Below are 26,843 nucleotides of genomic sequence, written 5' to 3'. Positions count from 1 at the left end.
GGTAAGCTGTTTCTCGTTGTGCTGCTTATCCCTTCCGCATCGGGGCAGCTCTTTTTTTTTTTCTGCTTCAGGTGGGTGGTGGGTGGTGTGGTCTAGTGTGGCCTGTGGGCAGCGGGCGGGGGACCCCGGTCTCCTGGTTTCTATCATTATCTGTTCGATAGGCTGGCGGGCTGGATCGCAGGAAACCGGATGTCACTGTGCATAAAAAAGAACGAACTATGGGTGGAAGCAATGTATTATTGACTGCCTCATCATTGGAGTATGGCGTGTGTCGTCCTGTTTCGCTGCCGATCCTTTCCGAGCTGGTCGTCCAACGGGACTGTCCAACTTGGAAAAATTTCCCTCGAGCGAGCATAATCGTCCGTCCGGGCATGGATGGATCAAGCAACGGCACCATTGATGCAATGGGGCCCAAACGGCCTACGGCATCCTGAAGGGGTTATGGAGGAGGTAGGCCATATCAAATGGGACGAGGTCGTAATCTAATACTACCTCCGGACAGGTTTTTGGATAGTCCCGGAGTCCCGGGGGGCCCTATCTTTGACATACGCACCCCACAGGTTACATAGATGCGGCTTACGAACGAGGGGCTAGGCCTAGCTGGGTAGTAAGAGTGATGCAACCTCGCAGCATCTTGCTACACATACAGTATCCCACCTTTTCTGCCCGGGTCTGCTTTCCATTCACCCTCTGGCGGTTCGTCATCTTCTACTACGTACCTACTGTACTAGCATCGGATACTAGTAGTACAGCAGACGACCGACAAGCGAGATGGATGGAGGGGTTCAGTCATCAATCATCAATCATCACAAGCCACAGCGCCCTGCCACCAGCCACGAATACGAGCTGGGAGCTGTCGATCTATCTCTACATGTATCTGCCGGTGTCGGCAGTGGTCGCGTCTAAGCCTCAGTGGCCCCGTTGAATAACCGTAGAACGCCATAGCTTGTTCTTTGCCACATCTGCGTGAGCAGTCAATCAGATCCGAGATATCAGCAGCCAGGACGGAGATGCAGGAACGACAGATCTCACTTCCCTCTCTCCCCCATAGCTTCTGGCCCATACATAGCCCTCTCCTCGGTTCCAGCTAGTCTGGCTGACATGGCTATGTATGTATGTGCGTGCATGCGATGCGTGCGTGCCTCACATATGTTGTGCCTCTGATTTGTTGTTGCCCAAAGGGCCTATTGGGTACGAAACCCTGGACTGGATTTGCGGTGGCGAACTTTGTTGAAGCCCTACGTACCCAAGCTCCAAGTATGCAACTTACTCGCAAATTCCATGATTCCAAACCCCCATCCCCGTGGATTCTGCCATGGGAAAACAGGGAAATCCTGCATGCATTCCCAATAATGTCGCTACCCGAATGTTGCTTTTGGCTTGCCGATCCCATGTGCGTAAGTGCCTTACCCAGTTTTACCCAACCAGCACGACACAGACACGCATTCTGGATCCAGAAAAAGAAGAAAAAAAAAGTTGGCCCTGCTGTACTTTTACTGTATGCCGAGGTGAGAAGAAGAGAAGCCGCTGGACCCTTGCCAAGAATCGAAAAAAGTAAGACCCTGAAGATCTTTCCGAGTTGCCGACGATACCCACCACAGCCACCCCCAACCTGATTTGATATACCTGTCGGGGATGCATCCGACCGACTATACACCGTCGGTGCCCATCTTCTGTATATGCACCCACGCCGGGCCTCCGCCGCCTCTCATACGTTGCTGCCCGGGGGCCACGCCCGCGTTGCGTGGAACAACGCACCACCCAACTTCTGCCGCCACCGAGGCCTCCGAGCCCAAAGTGACGATCTGCTATCTATCTATATTGGGAGGAGCATTATATCGTCCGAGACTCGGAAGCACGACTTGGCAGCTCCGTCGTTGCCTTACATATGCACACAGCCCAGCAGCCACGCACTTGGGAGGCACATACCCGGTGAATCTAGATACTACATTCTTGCCACCGCATCCCGCGAGATGCTGTGTCAGACTCGTGGCGGTGCATCGCAGGTCCAAGCGAGAGATGCCTCCTTCCCCGTGACCTGAAGCAAAGCCCAAGGTGATGCTACCTACGTACTGCTTCTGCCAGTTAGGCGACATGTTCTATTCTTGGATGCTGCGTCGTAATCTTGCCAATCCCGTCAGTCAATGCACACAGCCCAGCGGTCACGATACTTGGGATCCAGCTAGTAATCGAACAGGGTACTACATGATACTACCCAATGGAATAAACATGAGGTCGTGGCGGTGTTGTGTACTATACACAAGGTAGTACTGTAGGGGTGTGCAAGAACCGGCCCCTATGTAGAGTAGACTGGTATCTGGGGTAAATGGTGGCGACGGAATAACAGGCCATTGACAGCATACATATCGATGGCATAGCTGATGATACTGGACAGTGCATAACCGGCCACTCAAAGCGATACCTGCTACAACGGTAGAATAGCCATCAAGTAGCAACCGCGGTATAAGGTGATTCATCCACTGGACTAAACACATCACTTTACCAGGAACATATCTTATACAAAGAATAATCGGCAGAAAAGAAGATTGGGTCTCTGAATATTTGATTGATTCCAAAGTTGCTACAGTATCTGTCTCTAAGCCTCGTTGCCCAAGACGACGTTGCGGACGTCCTTGAAAATCGGTGTAATGCCAGTCCACAATTGGAACTAAAGGGACCTGTCAGTATTTTATAGCTCAACGTATAAACATATTCTAAGCTTACCTGGTAGTAGCCTTGCGAGCAAAGGACCTCCAGACCTGGGATAGTGGTCCAGCCAGAGTGCCCAGCCAACTCCATCAAGGGCGTCTCGCTGGGCTTATAGGCCATCTCTAGGAGCACACGATTGGCCTTCTTTGGCTGGCGTAGGACGGCGCTGACCGTGTCCTTAATGCTGGGATCGATGGGCTTATCGCCCGGTATCGTGCTGATCATCACAGTGGGCAGAACCTTGACTTGGTCCGCATCCTTGGGGATCTCGATGTTATAATCGGCCGGGAACGACGAGCAGAGCTCCTCCACGACCTTCGTGTTACGCGCAACAACGTAGATGGGGCTGTAACCAAGCGAGTGCAACGCGAAGACGGCGGCTCGTGTCGTACCCCCTGAGCCAACCACCATGGCACTGGATGGCGTTGTCGTTTTATCCTGGGCCGTCACGTTGGCGGAGCGGAGCGTATAGACCATTCCCATCCAGTCTGTGTTGGTGCCCACGAGACGCACGCCTCCTTTTCCGTCGGGCCCCGGGACGATCGTGTTGATGGCACCGATAATCTTGGCCGAGTCGGTGACTTCGTCTACCAGCTTCATCATGTCTAGCTTCAGGGGTATCGTGACTGAAGCGCCACCGAAGTCGGGGGAGCGGATGATGTCTTTTACTGATGCTGCGTCGTCTGTCTCATGGCGCTGGTACGTGTGAGGAAGTCCAGTTTTCTTGAATAACGCGTTATGCAGTGCCGGAGACCGCGAGGCCGCAATGGGCTTGCCAAACAGGTAGAACTGCTTGGCCTCTAGATCACCCATGAGCGCCAGACCAGCCCGAATCTCGGCTGCAGAGAGTTGACCTGGGGCAGCTTTGAAAGGTAGGTCGGGATGCGAAACGGGGGTCAGGAAGCCATTTACGATGCGCGTAAGTTTTCCGATCGTTCCCATATTTAGGGCAATCATTGGCGTATCGTAGGCAGCGAGCATGTTTTCCCGGAATTTGACGCAATCAAAGTTATCCTCCATGGTCTTGGCAAAGCCTATCAGCTTGACCACATCGCCGTACTGCAGTGCCTTGTTGTACCACGCCTGGAAGCCACCGTTCTTCCAGGACAGCTTTCCTTCGGGATCGTGATGAGAAGCAATTATGCGTGTGAAGCCCTTCGATTGTGTGATTTTCTCGAGTGTCTCCGGAGACAGGGTCATTTCAACATCGACGAATTCGACGCCGACGCGCATGGCTGCTCTGTAGATTGGGAGGAGCTCATCTTCCGACTTGTATGTGAAACGACCTCCTTGCGCCCTGGAGCGCAGGGTGAAGACCACAGGGACCTTGGCAACCGAACGCAACAGAGCCACCTGCGAAGCAATGAACTCTGGGGATAAGTCTTCCAACAAATCCGCCCGGAGCTCGACAGCATCCGAACCAACCACAACGCGAGGAATGACATCAATAGCACTTGATACGTTGGGCACTGTGAGCGATACGAAGAACGAGTATCGCTTCCGCTTTATCCTTTCGAAGTGCTTGTTCTGCCCGCACATGAGTAGTACAAAGCTCTTGAAGTCTTCTGGTGCTTCATCTATGCCGTCGAGGTATGGGCTGTGGTACTCGTAGTTGCTGCATTCCTGGAAAAATGGCTTGCGGCGCTCGTACACCTCGCGGATCTGTTCGCTGTATGCTGGCCGTGTCTTGTCCCTCATCAGGTACTCAATCATCTGCTCAATGTGTCGGTTGATGAGGAGAACAGTGCCACCATTGCGGTGATAGTCTTGGAGCAATTTCCGCGCCTCGGGCATTTCCACGATGCCACCACCGCATGAGAAAACATGCCCGTGGGCTTGGTTCTTGATAACGTCCGCGAGGAGGTCAAGCTCGTCCTTCCTGAAGCCCTCCCAGCCGCGGCCACTCTCGTTGATGATCTGAGGGATGGTCATGCCAGCCCTGCGTTCAAGTTCATCATCCAGATCAGTGAAAGGTCGGTTGAGAGTGTTGGCCATCCAGCGACCAGCAGTAGTTTTTCCAGCCCCACGCATTCCAATGATGAAGACCGAAGGTCCTGCAGCAGGCTTCTTGGCAGTCTCGTGCTCGGGTTCTGCGTCGATACCAGCGAGGCCCACCTTGAAGGACTGTGCAAGCACGTCCCACCAGCCGGGCCATGTCTTGCCTGTACACTCACGCTCCAGAATCGTGACGGGGTTGGGCGACAACACAGACAGGACACTGAAGCTCATGGCAACACGGTGGTCGTCGTAACAGAAAACGTTGTCGGTTGGTTCGGTGAGCTCCTGGTAGTTCTTGCCAGTGATCTCGATACCATCTTCCAGCTCGCCGCTTGTTACACCAAACTTGGCCAACTGGGTTCGCATGGCAGCAATGCGGTTGCATTCCTTGACTCGTTGGTTGGCAATACCAGTGATTCTGGTGACACCTGAGGCAACAGCGCCCAGGACAGAGGCGGTCAGGAAAGCGTCGGTCATAGGCTCCATGTCGACGTGGTCCAGCCCCTTGAGGGTACCGGGCTCGGGGCCAGTGACCGTGGTAGTGTAGTCGGTTTGTTCGACGGTGCATCCCATGGGGCGAAGTACATCCACAGCGAAACGCGCGTCTCCCTGGAGCGACTTGGAGCCAATGTTGGGGATAGTGCAAGTTGTGCCCGTGATGGCGGCAACGGCCAGCGGGTAAGTTGCGGAGCTGGCATCACTCTCGACGACATACTCATCGGGGTTCTGGTACACACCCTGGGGGATGTGGTAGGTGTGCTCCTCGGCGTCTGACCTGGTGACGGTGATGCCAAATGTCTTCATCATGGCGGTTGTCATGTCGATGTATGGCTGCGAGATGGGCTTGCCACCAACCAAGCGCAGCGTGACGGGGTTCTTGGCGTACGGGGCGCACATGAGAATGGACGAGACATACTGAGACGAGACGGTAGCGGCCAACTCAATCACGCCGCCATTGAAACCGTTGGCAGCGTTGACCTGAACGGGCAGAGACTTCTCCTGGCCAAGGTACTTGATCTCGACGCCGTTGGTTCGGAGTGCGTCAACAAGCGGCCCAATGGGTCTCACCTTCATCCTGGCGTTTCCAGTAAGTACCGTGGAAGTCGCCTTGGCGGGAGCGCACAAAGCGACGACGGTAGTAAGGAAGCGAGAGGCAGTACCGGCATTGCCCAGGTAAAGGGGCTCCTCGCTGGCTTGGAGCTGACCACCCTTGCCGGACACCACCAAAACCTCGCCGGCATCCTCCCACGTGTAGGTGGCGCCATTGAGCTGGCCGATGGCATTGAGCATGAACTCGGTGTCGTCGGAATGAAGCAGGTTCTTCACTCGGCAGGTACCCTTTCCAAGGGCAGCCAGAACGAGGGCACGGTTGGAGACACTCTTGGATCCGGGTGGGGCCACGCTAACCGAAAGGCCCTTGGGGACCCCCGGCTGAACACGGGTGGCAGGGGATAGCACCACTCTGATGGCACTATCCTCAACCACAGTAGCCTTGGGCTCGTAGGTCTTGCCGATGGCGGACAGCATAACGATCTTCTTCTTCTTTCCCTCGTTCTTCTTGTCCACGGCCATTTTTTGGAGAAGCACGTCGACGGGGCAGCGTTTGCCAGCAGTCAGCTTGACAATGCGCTTGTCGTGGAGCGAAGTAGGGAGGTCGTAGCTGGCAATACACTTCACCAGACGAGCAACAGCCCCCGGGCGCATAATTCCAAGGTAACGGGCCAGCTCCGCCTCCTTTACCATGCCGATGGCCACGGCCTCACCGTGGAGGACCTGAGGGGTCAGAATGGCTTCGTAGGCATGGCCAATGGAATGGCCAAAGTTCAGCAGATTCCTCAAGCCTCCTTCCGTCTCATCTTGAGAGACGACCTCGGCCTTGGTGCGGGCCGAAGCGAGGACGATGCGCTTCAGAGTAGACTTGATAGGGTTGATTCTCTCAGATAGGTCGGCGGTTTTGGAGCGAATGGCCTCGAGAATGGTAGAAGCATTCTCCTCAAGGAAAGTGAATTCCTTCTCGTCCCAGATCGCAGCGGTCTTGACCACCTCAGCCATGCCGTTGATGAACTCGCGAACGGGCAGGGTCTCGAGGAAGACCAAGTCGATGTAGATACGGCGCGGCTGCCAGAAGGCCCCTATCAGGTTCTTGCCCTCGGGGACATCGATGGCCGTCTTGCCGCCAATGGAGGAGTCTACCATGGCGAGCAGCGAGGTCGGCACTTGCACAAAGGGGACGCCGCGCATGAAGGTGGCGGCCACAAAGCCGATCATGTCGCCAATGACGCCGCCGCCGAGAGCAATGATGACGGTGTCTCGGGTGCATTCGTTCTGCAGCAGCCAGCTCTCGATCTCGGCCTTTGTCTCGCGGCTCTTGGATGTCTCTCCCGGCGGAATGGTGTATGTGAGCAGGCGCGGGGCGGCCGGGAGGTTGGCGGAGGCGACGGCTTTCTCAAAGGCATCGCGGAAGACGGGGATGTATCTCGCCTCCAGGTTGGTGTCGGTGATGAGGACGTAGGTGGAGGACTTGACGTTGGCGAGCAGGTCGGCAGCGACGTAGTTCTGCCAGAGGCCATGGTCGACGATGATGGACTCGCTACCCAGGATGGAGATGCGCGTGGGGCCCTCGGGCGCGGGGCCATCGTGTTGGCCAGCCATGCCGGTATGTGCTCGGTGGGATCGAGGAAGAAGGGATGGAAGGTGGCTGCGGAGCCTGGTGTCGATCTATAGTAGCATGAGCACCACCAGCACGTCGTTTCGTTCAGCTTCTGTCGCGTCTCGTCTGAGAGAAGTGGATTGTGCTGGGTGATATATGATATATGGCTGGTCACGACTTCCGGTTGTTAGTGAGTCACGCACAGGGTGAGTAAATGCAGAGGAGGCAGGTGCCCTAGCCGCGAACTTACTTGACTTGTAAGGCGGTGGGAGCTTGGTGGGAACGTGGGAGGTGGGATGCGAATGTGGGGTGGTGAGGTGAGCAGTAAGAAGGTGACGATTATCTGACTGCTCCGGGTGCGGTGGACTACGACAATACATACACATACACCGTTGGACCCTGGATCGGCTATATCTACTCACCTCTACACACAATTAGTCTTTCTGGCAGCATCAATCGGACCAGACTCGTTCGACGTGCTCAATTGAATGGCCTCAATGGCACTGCAACAAGAGTCAGTCAAGCCGTGGTGGGCTGTGCCCGTATATCGGACCTCCCTGACTAGCTCCAGAATATTTTAATTTTTTCTCAGTGCTCTCTTTGGAGTTGCGACGCGGGGCGGGACGGGCTGGGATTGGTCAATTCAAACTGGGCAAATTGATTGCAGCTGGTTAAGTGTCCACCCACCGGTACTTTGCCCGCAACCCAAGGCCAAGTACCTCGTCAGGGGACGGGCACAGACATTAGCGGAAGGTACCTACCTAGGCGGGTGCAACACGCCCGCTCCACGGTCTGACGTGAGCGCGTCCTGCCGGCAGCTGCCAGAGGTCTTGTCACCAATCGCTTGTGGATTGGCAGCCCTTACGTGAGCGATGTTGCCGTGTAAGCAGCAATGTTTGCTTGTGACCCACGACTGACATCGGCTTCTCTTTCCCCGTTCACCAACCGTGCTCCGTACGTACGCATGTTATTCTAGCACTCGCAGTATCTGTGTAGTAGTAGTAGATGCTTCCCATCTCTGGTGTGGGATTTGTTAGCTGTGCAAGCAGTTGAATGGCGTGGCATTGTAGGCCTACAGAGTGCTCGATTTGATCCATAGCTATCTATATATTCGATGCGAACGTGGAATCCTTGGTTTCCGCGCAATTCGCATTTATGATAGATGGTATACTCTAATCACTTTGCAAATGTCGTGCAGACCTCGCTATTGCAGGAGATGGTTATGCGGCGGCCGGCTTACAGAGCGAGCGAGCGTAGGAATGTAAACCCGGGCGCGAAGTGGACCGGTTGCGTAATTCCGGGCTTAATAATTCGGGTAAAAATTCCCCGTATCGAACCTCGCCTTTGATCAGCCAGCAAGGTAGTGCGGAACGACGGGAGTGACGTTGTATAATAATGATAGGAGTAATCTAGGGATATAGTGGTACACTTGCTAGATTTCTGAATTGCTGCTTCTGTTTCTGCTGAACCCTGCCTGAATCTCGTCCGCCATCGTCCTAAATCCGATCAATTGGCTGGCTGCTACCTGCCACTAACAGCATGGAGAAGAAGTCCCACGAGGCGGGCAATGACGCACTAGACGAGAACACCAGCATTGCCGGTGGCGATGCCCTCTACGAACCGCTCCACGGTGGGCAGCGTTGGGATAATCAACGCCGGGCGTCTGCAGGCTCAGACATGCGTCGCCCGAGACCGCGCTCATCATCCTCTCTCGCACGCATCCGTTCTAATAATGGGCATGGTGTGGGGGACGACACTGATGATACCGCCGTGCCCGACGAGCAAGAGGGGGCCGCGCGCGAAAAGAATCCATTCGAAGTTGCCTTTGAAGGCGACCACGACCCTTACTGTCCGCGAAGTATGTCGCTCATGCACAAATGGGTTATAGTCATCGTTGTAGGGCTGGGCAGTCTATGCCTGTAAGTTCCAGATCTGCTGTGGGGAAGTGGGACAGCATGCTGCATGCGGACGGTACTGACACAGCAGCAGCACTTGCGTTAGTTCGATTTACACCACGACTTATAGCCAGATGAACCCGGAATTTGGCATTTCCACCATCGTGGGCACCCTGGGGCTATCCACATTCGTCTTGGGCAGTAAGTCGATTCCTGGCATCGGTCCCTGCTCTTGGTCGCGCCTCAACTCACGCTTCATGTAGTCGCCTTGGGTCCTTTGTTGATGAGTCCCCTGAGCGAGTTCTTTGGCCGTCGACCTATCTATCTGGTGTCATGGCAAGCATTGTCCCCCGCCTGACACGCCAGTCCCAAGCTAACAGAGTGCCGGTTCCAGGGGCATGTTCCTGATCTGGCTTATACCCTCCGCGGTGGCCAAGAATGCCGCAACCATGATTGTGGTAAGTTGCAACCCGATACTGCTCGCCCAGATAGCAAGCAAGGTGTGCAGTAGTGAACCTGACAGCTGGTCCAGGCGCGGTTTTTCGATGGGTTCGCCGGTAGCTCCTTTTTGAGCGTAGCGGGCGGAAGTGTCTCGGATCTATTCAGAAGAGATGCAATTCAAGCGCCCATGGTTATAATAGCACTGTCCCCTTTCATCGGTAGGTACTAATAGCTTGCTTCTTTTGCGTTGTTTGGCTAATGCAAAGCCAACAGGCCCGAGTCTGGGGCCGCTGCTGGGTGGCTTCATCAACAATAATGTGAATTGGAGATGGACCTACTATGTAAGTATTCGGACAAGCCAAGATTCATTTTATCGGCTGCTGACACGGACGTAACAGGTCTCGATCATTTGGGCGTTCGTACTTCTTATTGCCATTGTGTTCCTCACACCCGAAACATTCCGTATGCCAACATGACCATACAGAGTCTGTTTAGTTGCTGACTGATGTTAGATCCCGTCAAACTACGGGAGAAAGCCCGCGCGTTGAGGCAGGAGACAGGGGATGAGCGTTGGAAAGCACCCATGGAGACGAAGAACAAGTCGGTCGCCAGGGCTGTAGGACTTTCTCTCTTGCGGCCATTTCAACTGCTGATCTGGGAGCCCATGTGTCTCTGCCTGTGCTTGTTCTCGGCGATACTGCTCGGGACCCTGTACCTCTTCTTTGGCGCTTTCCACCTGATCTTCGGGGCTGTATACGGGTTCAACTTGTGGCAGACGGGCCTGGCGTTCTTGGGGATCCTTATCGGCATGCTCGCGGCAGGGGCCACGGACCCGCTTTGGCACCGCGTCTACGCACGCTTGCTGGAACAGAACGATGGAGTGCCCGAGCCCGAATTCAGGCTACCGCCAGCTGTGGCAGGGTGAGCCTTTCGACTCGTGCCATCAAGGCTTGAAAACTGCTGACGTTGATGGCTGCAGTGCTGTGCTAGTACCGATCGGCCTCTTCATGTTCGCGTGGACGACCTTTCCCTGGGTGCACTGGATGGTGCCGATTGTTGGATCCGGGATTTTCGGGATGGGGTAAGTAGAGCCAAATATTAGGCTGAACGTGGTAAAAAGGACGTGACTAACAAGTCCACCCACCACTAGAACATTGCTGGTCTTCACCGGCATATTCACATTTCTGGTGGACGCATACCCGAAATATGCTGCGTCTGCGATGGCAGCCAACGCGTTTACGCGCTGCGTATTTGCTGGTAAGTGGTCCCTGGCGGAACGCCGAGGAGGCGATAAGTCGAGGAAGCGATCTGGCTGACTGGAAGCAACTCGGCAGCGGCCTTCCCACTGTTCGGGCTGCAGATGTATGAGAGGCTGGGATATCAATGGGGCTCTAGCTTGATCGCATTCCTGACGGTGGCCATGATGCCGTTCCCCTACCTGTTCTTCCGCTATGGGCGGCAGATTCGGAAGCACAGCAAGTACGCAACCCAAGCCGCATAGGCACGTCAGCAGCCGTGAGGGCGCGCGTGTCTGCGCGACAATTGTGCAATTATATCAAAAAGGCCAGGCGGAGAAAAGGAAGGGCTGCTGTGCGCAAGCTGCCAGTGCGCTGCGCTCAAGCAGGAGTAGGGCGTAGGGCGTAAGGCGTAGTACGTAGGCTCAGCTCGGACTGGACCAGACTGACACCAAACACGAACTTGTCCCCACCTTTTTAGGGGACCGCATCGGGCTCGGGGGAGGATCCAGTGGACAATAACCTTAATCGACCTTTGCATGGAAGGAAGATCCTCTGCTCACATCAGCTGCATGGACTTTTTTTATTGATCAGAATGCTACTTGAGGATGGGGGCGGGCCATGTTGGCGGGGGCTATGATGTATGTATGTTTGAAGATCACACTCCGTAATCACGAGCCGTTTCAATCGAAACCGTCGAGCTCCTCAACCAAAAGACATTTCAGCTGGCCTTGCTGCTTGCTGCTTACTTTAGCTGGGCGACAATGTGGCTCGGGGGCTGACGACGCCGGTTGACTTGTCGTGCCAAAACACGCTGCCAGCGGCTTTGTCATTGGCGGTAACGGAGGCCTCTAGCTCTCAGGATGGGGGCTTGCATGCGTGCCTACTGTACGAGGTAAAGAGAGAGAGCATCACGGTCCACCAGAGGGTTGTCTCACCAATCAAGGCCGATGCCGACCCCAAATTGCCCATGTGACAAGCCACATGCTGCTACGTATTGACCTTTGGGTGGTTGGTAGGTTGGGAGAATGTCAAGTCCGGAGGGGGCGACCAGGACTGAGTGAGTGACACGGCATTTGACACCGTCTGCCAGAATGCACAGAGAAAGATGGTCTAAATTTAGCTGGAGGAGTGGGCTTGCTGCTGGCTCTGTAAACTTCTCTCCAAGCCTTCCGCTTCCAAGGTTTTATTATTGAATGGCTTTGTCACCACTGTATGGGCGCGTTACGAATGCACATTGAGCAGCCCCAGAGAAATTGGGGATTGTCATGAATGTCCAAGAACCGAGCCACCGCTAAGCCCTCCCGCGTATCCGTGCACGGCAAATGAATGCGTAGGCCCAGCCTGCGAGCCTCCAGTCTGCCCGCTACTCCCCTCAGTACTCCCCTGACGCATCCTGGATCAGCCCGCAGTGCCAGTATTTGCCCAGCGTACGGTGGATGGTGGATGAGAGAAAACCATTCCTTGTCACGTCACTCTCTTTCAGCTGGCTTCCCGATAAAGTGTTTCATTCTTGGTCTTGATTTGCAAAACGTGTGTTCCTAAGTTTGGACTCTTTCGCACCCAAACGGAACGAGCCATTTCAAACTCGTTTGTTGACCTACACGCTCGTTAATTAGCGACCTGCTGTTCTACTTCCACCCAATCCCACCGGGCATTACTCCGTACAATTCATTACATCTTGACCTGCACCTTCTCAACAGCAAAACGCCGACGTAACTTTTGGTTCGTCACTGTAGATACCCTGCCTGCAGCCTTCATTCAGGCCCCGGTCATTGCGAAACACGAAGGCGTATTGGCAGAAGTGTAGCCGCCATCCGACTAGCTGGACTGGTACGGAGATTGCCTCGACCGAACTGGACGAAAAACCCTTGCCAGTACAATAGCCAAGGGAACCCGAAAGACGTAGGCATAGGCAATAATACGACATTGCCAGATTAGCCGCAGCACCGAGGCAATCAAATCACCTCATTTCACCTCGCTGTTGGCTCCTTGCATCATTCTTCAACGCGAAATATTACCGCGTGCAAAATGGCTGCCAATGACTATTATAACGACGCAGCATCTTCACGGCCATACTACGGCGCCTACGACCCAACCTCGACACATCAGGTACCCGCTCCTGTTGCGCACCCCTCGTACTCGCAATCCGAACGCCCATCACCAGCACCAGGAAAACAGACAGGCGCATCCCCTTTCGATACCGTCTTCGACGACCACGTCTATCCTTCCAACAATCAGATGGGCGGCCACAGTCAATCGAGTTTCGCACAGGACACGAGCTACCACAGCGCTGTACCGGGCGATGTGTCGCCAGTGGGCGACGACATTCCATTAAGGAACCAGGCAAATGGCAACAATAAGTTTGGCTCGAATGGTGGCCTCGCGCCTATGGACTCAAATGACCATGTCTACGACGCCGAAGGACCTCCGAGGTCGAGAGCGAAAGGCCGAGGTCGATTAGGGTTTGGAGAAATTGGTATGCTGGGCGCGAACAAGAGGAGGATTCCATTCATCGTCTATTTGCTCTCCATTATTCAGATTGCCGTCTTCATCGGCGAGCTGGTTAAGGCTGCCCAGCTGACGGGAACACCGATCCAAACGAAACCTCAGTTCAACCCCATGATCGGGCCCTCCCAACAGGTTCTCATCAACATGGGCTCCCGCTATGTCATTTGCATGCACAACGTTCCCAGCATCCAGGACTCGCCCGTCCGAATCGACTGGCCGTGTCCCAACTCCACATCAGCCGATACCAACGACCCCAACAACAAGTGCACTCTCTCCGAGTTGTGCGGCTTCGGCGGCGTTCCCAACCCAAGACCCGGCGGCAGCATCGACGACAGCCCTGCTCCTCACCAATGGTGGCGCTTCATCGTACCGATTTTCATGCATGCCGGCATCATTCATATCGGCTTCAACCTACTTCTTCAGCTCACTCTGGGCAAGGAGATTGAGAATGCTATTGGTTCCATTCGGTTCTTCTTGGTCTACATGAGCTCGGGAATCTTCGGTTTCATTATGGGTGGGAACTTCGCGGCTACCGGTATCTCGTCTACGGGTGCTTCGGGTGCTCTGTTCGGCATCATTGCACTCACCCTGCTTGATCTGCTTTATTCGTGGAAGGACCGCCAAAACCCCGTCAAGGAGCTCATGTGGATCGTCATCGAGATTGTCATTTCCTTTGTTCTGGGTCTCCTGCCCGGTCTCGACAACTTCTCTCATATTGGAGGTTTCTTGATGGGTCTCTGTCTTGGTATCTGCGTATTGCACTCACCGAACGCTTTGCGAGAGAAGATTGGCGAGGACCACTTCACCGGACCATCGTACTCGACTGTCAATGGTGGGATTACCAGTGTGGCCTTCCCGCCTTTTATGAGAAACCCTGTTGGATTCTTCAAGGGTAGAAAGGGTCTGTGGTGGGTTTGGTGGCTCGTCCGCGCTGCCTTCCTCATCACCATTATCGTTGTGTTCGTGGTTCTCCTGAACAACTTCTACACAAGCCACAACACATGTACCTGGTGCAAGTATTTGAGTTGCCTGGTGAGTACATGCCGCAACCTTTTTTTTTCCCCCGCGGCGAGCACATTACTGACAATTATTACAGCCTATCAAGGATTGGTGTGAAATCGGCAACCCGACGATCCAGAACAACACGCAAACCCCACGCCGGGCCATCGAGGGGCTTGACCAGGTGGCGAGGCTCGTACTTTGAAGTTAGGGGATCAGGGGTACGGAGTTGGGCGCGCTGCACGTTTGAATACTGTGCATGATGAACATCACGGAATACAGCATTATTAGGCGTAGGGTGATAGTGTTTAATAAAGTCTGGAGACGATCTAACGTCTATTTTTAACCTGTTCCTCCGCCCTGGTCCACCACAGGTCTGGAGTTCCTGCTAGTACTCTCTCGTCCTAAGGTATCATCATGACTCGCCAAAGTAAAATGCCGGCTTAACTTAATCCTCTCCGCGTGTAAAGAACCAATCATCGTGTCAGGAAGCATCGCTCGCTACGCATCCCGCACGCCTTCCATCTATCCGTGGTCGTCTAAACTTGCTCCTTCACCGGGTTGCCAGCGGCGTGCCCTCCTTCATGCACTCCACCATGCGTCGGTGCATTCGCGGTGTTGTGGGCAGGAGCGGTGGTGTGGCCGGCAGTGGTGCCAGCAGCGGTATGCGTGGCATCCGCAGCAGTGTTGGCATGCGTCTGGGAATCGGCGGTGGTAGCGGGGATCTGCTCGGCCGTGGGCTGGCCCGAGGCCTTCTCGCGCAGGCCGCTGCCGAGCGGCATCATGCCGTGCTTGGTCGCGAGGCGCTGGTCCTCGGCCTGCATCTTGTCGAGGCCCTGCTGCTTGAGCTTCTCGTTGTGGGTCGCGGCGCCCGCCGCCGCCTGCAGCGAGCCCGTGGCCTTCGCGACGCCGCCCTTGGCGTCGCCCGCCAGCTTCTGGCCCAGGCCCGCGTCCGGGCGCGCCGAGGGGTCGTCGGTCCGGACGGTTGCGCCGTCGGTTGTGGTGTTGGTGATGGTGCCGTCGGGCTGGACTTCGCGGTTGGAGTGGAGGGAAGGCATGATGTGTGTGTGGTTGGATGTGGTGGGTTTGGGTCTGGTTTTTTGGTGATAGAGGGGTTCCTTAGGTGGGTGGATATACTGGAGTTTTCGTCTGGTTGTCTTTTTCTCTGTATATGACAGGAGAATTATTGCTGGGTACTGGGCAATAGGATGGGATGAAACAAAGACTGCTTATAAAGGGCGATGGGTGCGCTGAGGGGAGTGCAGTATGTTTGTCCTGGTAGGGGTGTAAGACAGGCTGGCTTGGTGCGATGTCATTATGATGTCATGTGTAGAATTAGAGGGAGACTGGGCGGGTTGGCGCTTTCCTCTACAATCTATCGATGCCGTGTACCTTCCGGCGCCGAGTGGATCTGATAACAAACTGGAACTCCGGTCGATTGCAATCGGATCATTGAAATATTTCGAATATGGTATATTATCTACATAAATGATAGCCCCCGACTGTGGCCGAATGCTCGACACGCAAAGGCCTCGAGAGCAGACTCCCCCCAGCTGCAGGGGTGCTGTCAAGTGGCGGCGATGAGTCTAGTGAGGTGCTGTCACAGCCCTCGGCCCCCAAAACTCGACGATGCAGAATATGGCTTCATCTAAATATGAATCAAGCTGTCAAAATGCAAGGGTTCAGAAGGTATTTAGCCAGGCTCAGGACGGATTGGTCGACCATCATTCCCGCTATTCTTTCGTGAGGTTGGCGACCATTTTCTATTGCTGATATTCCACATCTGCACAATCTAGGTCAGCCGTATTTCCTAGTCATATGGTAGTATAGGATCTCTATACATTCCAAGATGTCCAATTCCTATACGTCTCTGCATAATCCCACGCTTATTCGGACTTCTATATACACTCACACAGTATGTACGATCGATCCCACCGCGAGGGAAACCGTCGTTGCGACGGGGATAATGCACCCCAAGATGGCCAATGGGAATTACAAGGATTCATATATCCAAGTCAACATCTCCGAGCCCATGTCAGCAAGCTGCTCCCGGCATGCCGAATGCTACTCCAGAATCGAGCCCAACCCGGACATATCAGGGCTGGGGGTATGTGTGGAGTCGACAGAGCAGCTATACTCGACTGACCACTAACACCCCTCCGCAAGGTTGTCGCAGCATTTCTTGTGTCCGCATATCTCGTTCTAGCCATGTTGATGGGCGCGTACTGGTTTGCCGTATTGCCAAAGGGCCTTGTGCGCCGGGCCGACCGACAACTCTTCCTCGCACGCCGCCCAGAGTCCGATGAGCGCTGGCGGCGCGCCTTTGATGAAGTCGTTCTCATGTTCAGCGACCAGCAGTTGCTTACGGGTCTTGGTGTATTGGTCGCCGGATACGTCCAGGTCATGAACGCCAGCCTCAGCGCCTACCACTGGAACAATGTTGTTTACCTGGCGTGGCTCAGCTCGACGGTCCACCTAATGTCGCTATCCGTGCTTCGAGGACGCCTCAAGAGAAGTCGGGTCTCATTGATCGTGCTACTCTGCGCTATCCTGCTCGTCTTTGTCCTCTTGGTTGCTGCGTTATGGCCTACAGCTATGTTTCCTGAGAATCCAGCCATGCCCGTTCGATGTCTATGGAAAGCCAGAGAATACGCAATTTCGGACGTGAGCTATTTCATCAACACATCTGTCTCGTATATTACTCTTGTTAGCACATTTATCTGGAAACTCAGCCAGTTTTCCGACAGGAGCCGAGAGTGGCTTCGCTTCTGGGGCAGGGCATCGCTGGAGTGTGCCATGGAGACGGCCGCTCGGCGGTCACTGCAGACAAGGCCATTTACGGTATGGTCCAATGCCAATCACAGAGCGATAACTACCTTGTATATCGTATTTGTCGCGCACATGGAGCTGCTGGAATCATTCATGTTCACGATCACCCTGCTTGCCTACACCTTAGTGTGGGGTACACTTCATCTGGTCATGCATGATAACGACACGAGCAATTCGAAGCTATCTAGAAGCGAATTGGATGAAGCAGAACGGGACATGGGATTCGGTCGGATCCTCGCCCTGCTGTTACTGGCTCAGCCAGCACTTGCCGCATTGGACACCCTGAAGCGTACAGTTACCCCCCTGAAGTAGGTGATGCCGGACTAAGGCAGCTGACACCCCGCTAAGTCAACAGAAGGGTCCAGTGCCTACACATACGGCCATGCCAGGGATGCTCTTCCAGGAGTACACAGCGACGAAGTCGGGTACCTTATCCAAGGTATTCAGCACCAGTGGCATCCGTTTACTTACAGCGTCAGAAAAGACCGCTGGTGGTCATTATGACCCTGTCGTCGACCACTTGTACCTCTCAAGGACGTATAAGGGGTTAATAGTCGTGTTGCAATTAGGTGTCACGACTGGGCTGATATTCTTTACTGGTTTCGGCGGTGCAGCTGGCTGGAAGAACTCCGGGTTCTATTTCATGGTCGCGATAACACTGCCTTCGATAGTCCTCGGTATAGCTATATGCTTTTGTATCTTCGCTTTGCCATGGAGTGGGCGGCTTCAATAGGATAGGAAAGCCGGGGGGGGGGGGGTTTCCTTTTTAATTAGAAAAAATAAAATCCTTTATAAAAGATATATTTATTTCTATATTTTTTTATTAAATTATAATCTTAAATATATATTTATAATAAATATTAAAATTTAATATAATTAAAGTTTTATTTTATTAATTTATTAAAATTTAAAAAAGGTTTAATAAGAATATATATTTAATTGAATATTATTTTAAAAATATATAAATTAAGTTTTAAAAAATTAAATTAAAATACTAATGTATTAATAATATTAAAATTTTATAAATTATATAATTATAAAATTAATTTTTACTTTAATTTATAATAATATATTTTTTTAAAAAAAATTTTAATAGAGTTTATTAAATTATTAAATTAAAAAGAATTATTTTTAATAAATTTTTATATTATTTAACTTCTTTTATTTATATTTTTAAAAATATATTATAATAATAAATATATTAAAAGGTAATATATATTAATAAGGAATTAAATAAATTTATTATATTATTTAATAAGGTTTATTAAATTATTAATCTATAAAAAAATCTTATTATCTTTAATAAAGGGTTATATATAAATTAAAAAAGTAATCCTTTATATTTTTATATTTCTTTTTAAATTTAATACTTAATAATTTATAAATAATATAAAAATTACTATTATAGTTTTAAAGGAATATAAAAGATAAATTAAAGAATTTAATTAAGTAATTTTTATAATAAATAATAAAATAAAATAAATTAATAGATTTAATTAATTAAATTAATTAAATAAAGAAAAAGTAAAGCGTTTAATAAATATAAAAGAAGGGAATTAAGTTATTAATAAATAAACTTTAATAAAAATAAAAAATTTAAAATTAAATTAATTTTTAATATTATTTTTAATTTAATAAAACTTAAAGAAATTAAAATTTTAAATTAATTAAATAATTAAAATATTTAAATATAATATATTATTTATTAATTTAATATAGAAATTTTATAAAATTTATAAATTAAAAAATTATTAAATATAATTAATTTAAAAAGTAATTTAATATTAATTATTATAATTAAATTAATTTATAAATTAAATCTTTAATTTAATTAAAATATATTTTATAAATAATTAATTAATTCATTATAATTAATAAAAAAATTTAAATTATATAAATTATATTAAAGTTTTAAATTTAATTTTAAATTTAACTTTAAATTTTAATTTTTATTTAAATTTAAATTTAAATTATTTATTAATATATAATATTTAAAGTTTTAATTATTAATTAAATTTATTTTAATATTTAAAATCTTTAACTTTATATATATTAAACGTTATTATATAAAATTAATACAATAAATTTAAATTTATTTAATATATTTATTTTTAAAATAAAAAATTAATTATTATAAATATTAAAAATAATATTAATATATATTAAAATATAAATTTTTATTTTAATAATAATAAAATAAATAATAAATAAAATTTAATATTAATTTAAATTTTAATAAATTAATAATTAAAAATAATAAATATTATTTATTATATAAATTATAAATTTAATATAATTTTAATCTATTTTATAAAAAACGTTAATTTATTATTTATATTAAAAAGAAAATTTATATAAAATTTATTACCTTTTATATAATAAATTAAATTAAATAAATATATAAATTAATTAATTATATAATAATCGATTAATAATAAATTAATAATAATATATTTATTAAAAAATTATTTATTAATTTTAATTCTTTAATTTCTTATTATTAATACTTTAATATTACCTTTGGTTCATATAGCTTAATAAGTAGGTAACTGGATGTAAGGGTATATATCGAGTTGAGGGTTTAAATCCTTTTAAAGGCGCTGTTTTTTTTAACCTCTACTACGATAGGAAGTAGGGTTTCTTATCGTACCACGCCGGACCGGTAAGAGCCGGCGAACCGTAACGGTCCGTAGCTACGGTTAGTACGTATTAATAAAACGTTTTAATATTTATATAGTTAGTTTATAAAAAGTTAATTTATTTATATAATACCGGGCTTGAACCCGGGACTTAATACGTAACGCTTAAATTAAAATCCAGCAGTTTAATCGATCGATTAAAAGCTTGTTATAATTATTAAAATTCTATTTAATATTATTATTTATATATTTATAATAAGCTTAATACGGTTTTTCTAATATAATTTTTAACCGATTAATAAAGTATTTACCCTTTTAAATCCATATTTATCCTATAAAACTTATTTATTATACCAACCTAATTAATCGAATTATATAGCGGCCCCGCCGTAAAATAGGGTTTATTAATATCCGGGTATAATCGAAGGATAAAAAAAAAAAAATACTTTAATATTATTTATTTTATTATTTTATTTTAATAAATTTTTAAATAATAATTAAAGATTAATATAACTTTTTATTTTATATTTATATAACGCTTTTTTAATTTTATAAAGATATAATATTTATTATTAAAGTTATAAAATAATTAATTATTATCTGTTTTAATTTTCTTTTTTATTTTTAATTTTTATTAAATAATAAAAAAATAATATAAATATAAAATTATTCTTTATTTTAATTTTTAAAATATTATATTATAAATAGTTTTTATAATATAAAAATATATTAATTTTAATTAATTAATAAATTTAATAAAATATATTATCGTTCTATAAAAGATATTAATTTATTATTTATATTAAAAAGAAAATTTATATAAAATCTATTATTTTTTATATAATAAATTAAATTAAATAAATATATAAATTAATTAATTATATAATAATCGATTAATAATAAATTAATAATAATACATTTATTAAATAATTATTTATTAATTTCGCTTTATTTCTTATTTATCGATATTTCGATATTATTTATTTCGTTATTTTATTATAATAAGTTTTTAAATAACGATTAAGAATTAATATAGTTTCTTTTTTTATATTTATACGGCTGTTTTTTAATTTTATAAAAATATAATATCTATTATTAAAATCGTAAAAGAATCGATCGTTATTTTTCTTAATTTCTTTTTTCGCTTTTATTTTTTATTAAGCAATAAAAAAAAAATATAAATATAAAACTATTTTTTATTTCGGTTTTTAAAGTATTATATTATTAATAGCTTTATCGATATTAAAGTATTTTAATTTTAATAAATTAATAAATTTAATACAATATTTTAATTTTAAAGCGTTATAATATATAATTAATAAGGTAATTTTTTTAAAGTTATTAAAGGTACTTTTTATTAATATATACAATATAACATTATTATTAATATTAATATCCGTTATAATATATATAAATAAGTATTAAAATTTAATAATTATATATATATTTAATAGTATATAAAGGATTAAAAATAATAATATATATATATATATATATATATATAATAAAAAAGAAAAATAAATTATAAATTTTAAAAAGTATTTATTATAAAAATTTATATTTATTTTTAAAGTTTTTTTTTAAAATTTATATAAAATCGATATTTATATATATTAATTTTAAAAACTTTATTATTTAATATAAATAATTTTTAATAAATTTTAAATTTATATAATATAAATAAATAATTCTTTTTTTAATAATTAAATATAATATTATTACGAATCCCGAGTTTATTTTAAATTTTATATTATAAAAGATAATAAATAATTATAATTAAAGGTTATAATAAAAAAAGGGTTTAATATTTATTATTTATTATTATTAAAAATTTAATTTTTTTAATTTTATTATTTAAAATATTTATTTATTTTAATATAAAGTTATTATTAATTTATATTATTATTTATTTATTTTATATTATTTATATTAATTATATATAATATATATTAGAAAACAAAAATTTAAATAAATAAAATATATTAATTTTAAAATATTATAATATATAATTAATAAAATAACCTCTTTAAAATTATTAAAAGTATCCTTTATAAATATATATAATATAATATCGTTATTAATATTAATATTTATTATAATATATATAAATAAATATTAAAATTTAAATAATTATATATATATATATAATAATATATAAAGGATTAAAATAAAAAATAATAATATATATATATATATATAATAAAAAAAAAGAAATAAAATATAAATTTTAAAGAATTTATATTATAAGAATTTATATTTATTTTTAAAAGTTTTTTTTTTTAAAAATTTATATAAAATTAATATTTATTTACGTTAACTTTAAAAATTTTATTATTTAATATAAATAATTTCTAATAAATTTTAAATTTATATAATATAAATAAATAATTCCTTTTTTAATAATTAAATATAATATTATTATAAACCTTAAGTTTATTTTAAATTTTATATTATAAAAAATAATAAATAATTATAATTAAGGATTATAATAAAAGATTAATTTAATATTTATTATTTATTATTAAAAGTTTAATTTTTTTAACTTTATTATTTAAAATATTTATTTATTTTAATATAAAATTATTATTAATTTATATTATTATTTATTTATTCTTTATTATTTATATTAATTATATATAATATATATATTAAAAAAAATTTAATAAATATAATTTTAAAATATTTTATTATATTTTTAATAACTTTTTTAAAAAGAAATTAAATATATTTATTAAAAGCTTTTTAATAATATATTTAAAATATTTAAAACGTTTTTAAAAAAGTTATTATTTAATAATATATTTTAATTTTATAATTAAATAAATTTAATTTAAAATTTAATAAATTAAAATTTAATAATTTTAATATAACTTTAATAAAAAAATATAAATTACTTTTTTATTTAAATTTAATTATTTTTAATTAAATTTTAATATAAAATAAAAATATATTATAATATTATTTAATTATTATATTTTTTTAAAAAGTTTAATAAAAATAATTTATAAAAAAGTTATTTTAAAATAATTTTTAATTTATAATATATTATTAATATTTTAATTAAAACTTTTATTTCTATTTTATTAAAATAATTAATATATTAATATTAAATATTTATGTATTAATTAATATTATATTAATAATTATTATATTAATAATAATTAAATCAATAATTTAATATTTAAAAAATATTAAATTAAAAATAATATTTATAAAAATAATAATTATTTTAAAAAATTTTATTTAAATATTATAATAAATAATTTTAAAATAATTTAATTTATTCAAATAATTATATATTATTAAAAATAAATAGAATAATTATTTTATTTAATTTTTATTTTTAAATTATTTAATTATATATTTCTATAAAGAATATATTTAAATTTATTTTTAAATTAATATTTTTTATTTTAATTTATATTTATATTAATTTATATTTTTTTAAAAATTCTTTTTTTAAAAATATTTAATTTATAATTTAAATTATTAAATATTTTATAAAAATTTTATAAAATAATAATAAATTTTATTAAATTATAAATAAGTTTTATTTTTAAGTTTAAATTTAATATATTTATTTTATTTATTTTTAATATATAATTTATATAATTGATATAAATAATAAAAATTAAATAAATAATAATATAAATTTCTTTTATTTAATAATTTTATTTAAATATAAATAAACTTTATTTTATAATAAGGCCATTATATAATTCGATTAATTAAATTGATATAATAAATAGGTTTTATAAAATAAATATAGGTTTAAAGTAATAAATATTTTATTAATTAATTAAAAATTATATTAAAAAAACTATATTAAATTTATTATAAATATATAAAGAATAATATTAAATAGTATTTTAATAAATATAAGGAGCTTTTAATTAATAAATTAAATTATTAAATTTAAATTTAAACGTTATATATAAAGTCTTAAATTTAAATTTAATATTATATAAATAAATTAACTTTTTATAAATTATTTATATAAATAATAAAACGTTTTATCGATATATATTAACCTTAATTATAAATTGAATTAACTCGTCGATTCTTACCGGTCTAATATAATAAAATAAGAAATTCCACTTCTTATTATAATAAAAGTTAAAAAATAATACCTTTAAAGGAATTTAAACCTTTAATTTAATATATACCTTTATATTTAATTATTTATTTATTTAATTAAATAAATAAAAGGTTAATAATATAAATTAATAATAATTCTATATTAAATTCTTTTTAATTAATAAAACTAAAAAATAAATAAAAATGTTAATATTAATTTATAATAAACATTAAATTATTTTTAATTATATTTCTTAATTATAATTATTTATTATTTTTTAATATAAGAATTAAAATAAATTTAAAATTTATAATAATATAAATATTAATTTTATATTAGTTTTAATAATTTCTTTTAAAAAATATAAATTTTTATAATAAATATATTTTATAATTTATAATTCTTTTTTAATTATATATATATATATATATATATATTATTTTTTTTATTTTTTTTTATTTCGTTATATATTCTTATATATTTATAAAAAAATATTTTTAATAATTATAATAAATTTAATATTATTATATTAATAATTAAATTTTAAAATTTAAAATTATTTTATTTATATAATTTATTTAAACTTTTTTAAATATATATTATATATAATTAATATAAATAATAAAGAATAATAATTAATATTATAAATTAATAATAATTCTTTATTAAAATAAATAAATATTTTTAATAATAAAATTTAAAAAATTAAACTTTTTTTATTATAATTTTTAATTATAATTATTTATTATTCTTTATAATAAAAGATTTAAAATAAATCCGGGATTTATAATAATATTATATTATTATTTTTTATTTAATTTTAATTTTTTATATATTATTAAATATATATATAATTATTTAAATTTTAATATTTATTTATACCGTCTTATAGAAGACGTTAATTTATTATTTATATTAAAAAGAAAATTTATATAAAATTTATTACTTTCTATATAATAAATTAAATTAAATAAATATATAAGTTAATTAATTATATAATAATCGATTAATAATAAATCGATAATAATATATTTATTAAAGGATTACTTATTAATTTCGATTTATTTCCTATCTATTAACGATAACCTTTTCTTTTTAATTAATTAAGTTAATTTACAATCTTATTATATCGGCCTTCGTCGAACTTACTTAAAAGCTCCGCGGTTTTCAGAACCTTATTTCCGTTTTATATATATATAAATATACCTTTTATCGTTTAATAATTTCGATAGCGGTCTTCGCCGCTATATACTTTATATATAATATATAGGTTATATATATAAAGAACTATATATTATAATAACTTAAGAAATATTTTATTAAACGCGGTCTTAAATATTTTAAAATTAAATTTATTAAAAGCGATATAATAATTATAGAAATCGAACTTTTTAAAAAGTTAAAATTTAATTATTAATATAAGGGCGCCGGCTTTATCGAAATTATTAAAAACGTTTACTATAGGCGCGTATAATATAATATTGTTATTATTATTAATAATTATTATAATATATATAGATAGGTATTAAAATATAAATAATATTATAAATATATAATAATATAAAAGGGATTAAAGTAAGAGATAGTAACGTATATATATATATATATAATAAGAAGGAAAAATAAATTATAAATTTTAAAGAATATATATTATAAGAATTTATATTTATTTTCGAAAACTTTCTTTAAAAACTTATATAAAATCGATATTTATATACGTTAGTTTTAAAAACTTTATTATTTAATATAAATAATCTCCAATAAATCTTAAACCTATATAATACGAACGAATAATTCTTTTTTCGATAGTTAGATATAATGTTATCGCGAGCCCCAGGTTTATTTTAAACCTTATACTGTAAGGGATAATAAATAGTTATAATCGAAGGTTATAATAAAAAGAGGGTTTAATATTTATTATTTATTATCGTTAAAAGTTTAATTTTTTTAATTTTATTATTTAAGATTTTTATTTATTTTAATATAGAGTTATTACTAATTTATATTACTATTTATTTATTCCTTATTATTTATATTAATTATATATAATATATATTAGAAAAAGATTTAAATAAAAATATTTATTTATATATATTATAATAAATATTAATATTAATAATATTATTATATTATATAACTTTATAAAAAACGCTTTTAATAATTTTAATATAATTAATATTATTATATTAATAATTAAATTCTAATTTTTTAAAAAGCTTTATTTTTATAATTATTATATTATTTTTAATAAATTTGATTTTAAAGTATTTGAAACGATATTTAATAATATACCTTTTTAAATTATTATAATATATTATTCTTTATATATATAATTTATATATTATATATAAAGTATATATTAATAAAAATTATTATTAAAATTATTAAATATTAAAAGGTATATTTATATATATATAAAATAGAAATAAAGCTTTAAACATTATAAGATTTAATGAATTTAATAAAGATTAATATAATAAAATCGTAAATTAATTTAAGTAAATAAAGGAAAAGGATTATTATTAATAAATAAGATATAAATGAATTAAAATTTAAAAAAGATTTTTTAAAAATTATATTATTATTAATTTATTATTAATTAATTATTATATAATTAATTAATTTATATATTCATTTAATTTAATTTATTATATAAAAAGTAATAAATTTTATATAAACTTTTTTTTAATATAAATAATAAATTAATATCTTTTATAAAATAATTTATTTTTATACAATTCATTAATTAAAAGAAAGAATAAAAAAAAATATAATTAATTATATATAACTTTAAAGGGTTATTTAATTAGAATTAATTATAATTATATTATAATTATATAAATTTAATCTTATACCTCC

At 39.4% G+C, this 26,843-nt stretch overlaps 5 protein-coding genes across 5 annotated transcripts; 3 read left to right on the top strand and 2 right to left on the bottom strand.

Moving 5' to 3' along the window:
* Positions 1-2,596: 2,596 nt before the first annotated feature.
* Positions 2,597-7,359, bottom strand: PG985_008187 (uncharacterized protein; the record flags this gene model as incomplete). The annotated part of the gene is made up of 2 exons (XM_066827955.1): positions 2,597-2,668; positions 2,725-7,359. The coding sequence occupies 2 exons, from the start codon at positions 7,357-7,359 to the stop codon at positions 2,597-2,599; spliced, it is 4,707 nt and encodes a 1,568-aa protein (XP_066682867.1).
* Positions 7,360-8,896: 1,537 nt separating this feature from the next.
* Positions 8,897-11,194, top strand: PG985_008186 (major facilitator superfamily transporter; the record flags this gene model as incomplete). Its single annotated transcript, XM_066827954.1, has 11 exons — positions 8,897-9,276; positions 9,347-9,453; positions 9,516-9,580; positions 9,633-9,710; positions 9,785-9,911; positions 9,967-10,034; positions 10,092-10,155; positions 10,206-10,614; positions 10,673-10,774; positions 10,829-10,950; positions 11,028-11,194. 11 exons carry the CDS (start codon positions 8,897-8,899, stop codon positions 11,192-11,194), a joined length of 1,689 nt encoding a protein of 562 aa, XP_066682866.1.
* A 1,765-nt stretch (positions 11,195-12,959) lies between these two features.
* On the top strand, positions 12,960-14,643 carry PG985_008185 (uncharacterized protein; the record flags this gene model as incomplete). Its single annotated transcript, XM_066827953.1, has 2 exons — positions 12,960-14,471; positions 14,536-14,643. 2 exons carry the CDS (start codon positions 12,960-12,962, stop codon positions 14,641-14,643), a joined length of 1,620 nt encoding a protein of 539 aa, XP_066682865.1.
* Positions 14,644-14,977: 334 nt separating this feature from the next.
* Positions 14,978-15,496, bottom strand: PG985_008184 (uncharacterized protein; the record flags this gene model as incomplete). Its single annotated transcript, XM_066827952.1, has 1 exon — positions 14,978-15,496. The coding sequence occupies one exon, from the start codon at positions 15,494-15,496 to the stop codon at positions 14,978-14,980; it is 519 nt and encodes a 172-aa protein (XP_066682864.1).
* A 920-nt stretch (positions 15,497-16,416) lies between these two features.
* Positions 16,417-17,579, top strand: PG985_008183 (uncharacterized protein; the record flags this gene model as incomplete). Its single annotated transcript, XM_066827951.1, has 2 exons — positions 16,417-16,545; positions 16,605-17,579. The coding sequence occupies 2 exons, from the start codon at positions 16,417-16,419 to the stop codon at positions 17,577-17,579; spliced, it is 1,104 nt and encodes a 367-aa protein (XP_066682863.1).
* Positions 17,580-26,843: the final 9,264 nt, after the last annotated feature.

This window comes from Apiospora marii (genome assembly GCF_038362585.1).
Source record: "Apiospora marii strain CBS 49790 chromosome Unknown utg000005l_segment0_segment0, whole genome shotgun sequence".
Classification (NCBI taxonomy): Eukaryota; Fungi; Ascomycota; class Sordariomycetes; order Amphisphaeriales; family Apiosporaceae; genus Apiospora; species Apiospora marii.
The sequence above is the reverse complement of the archived record's forward strand: the minus strand, read 5'-3'. Positions and strand labels throughout refer to the sequence as shown.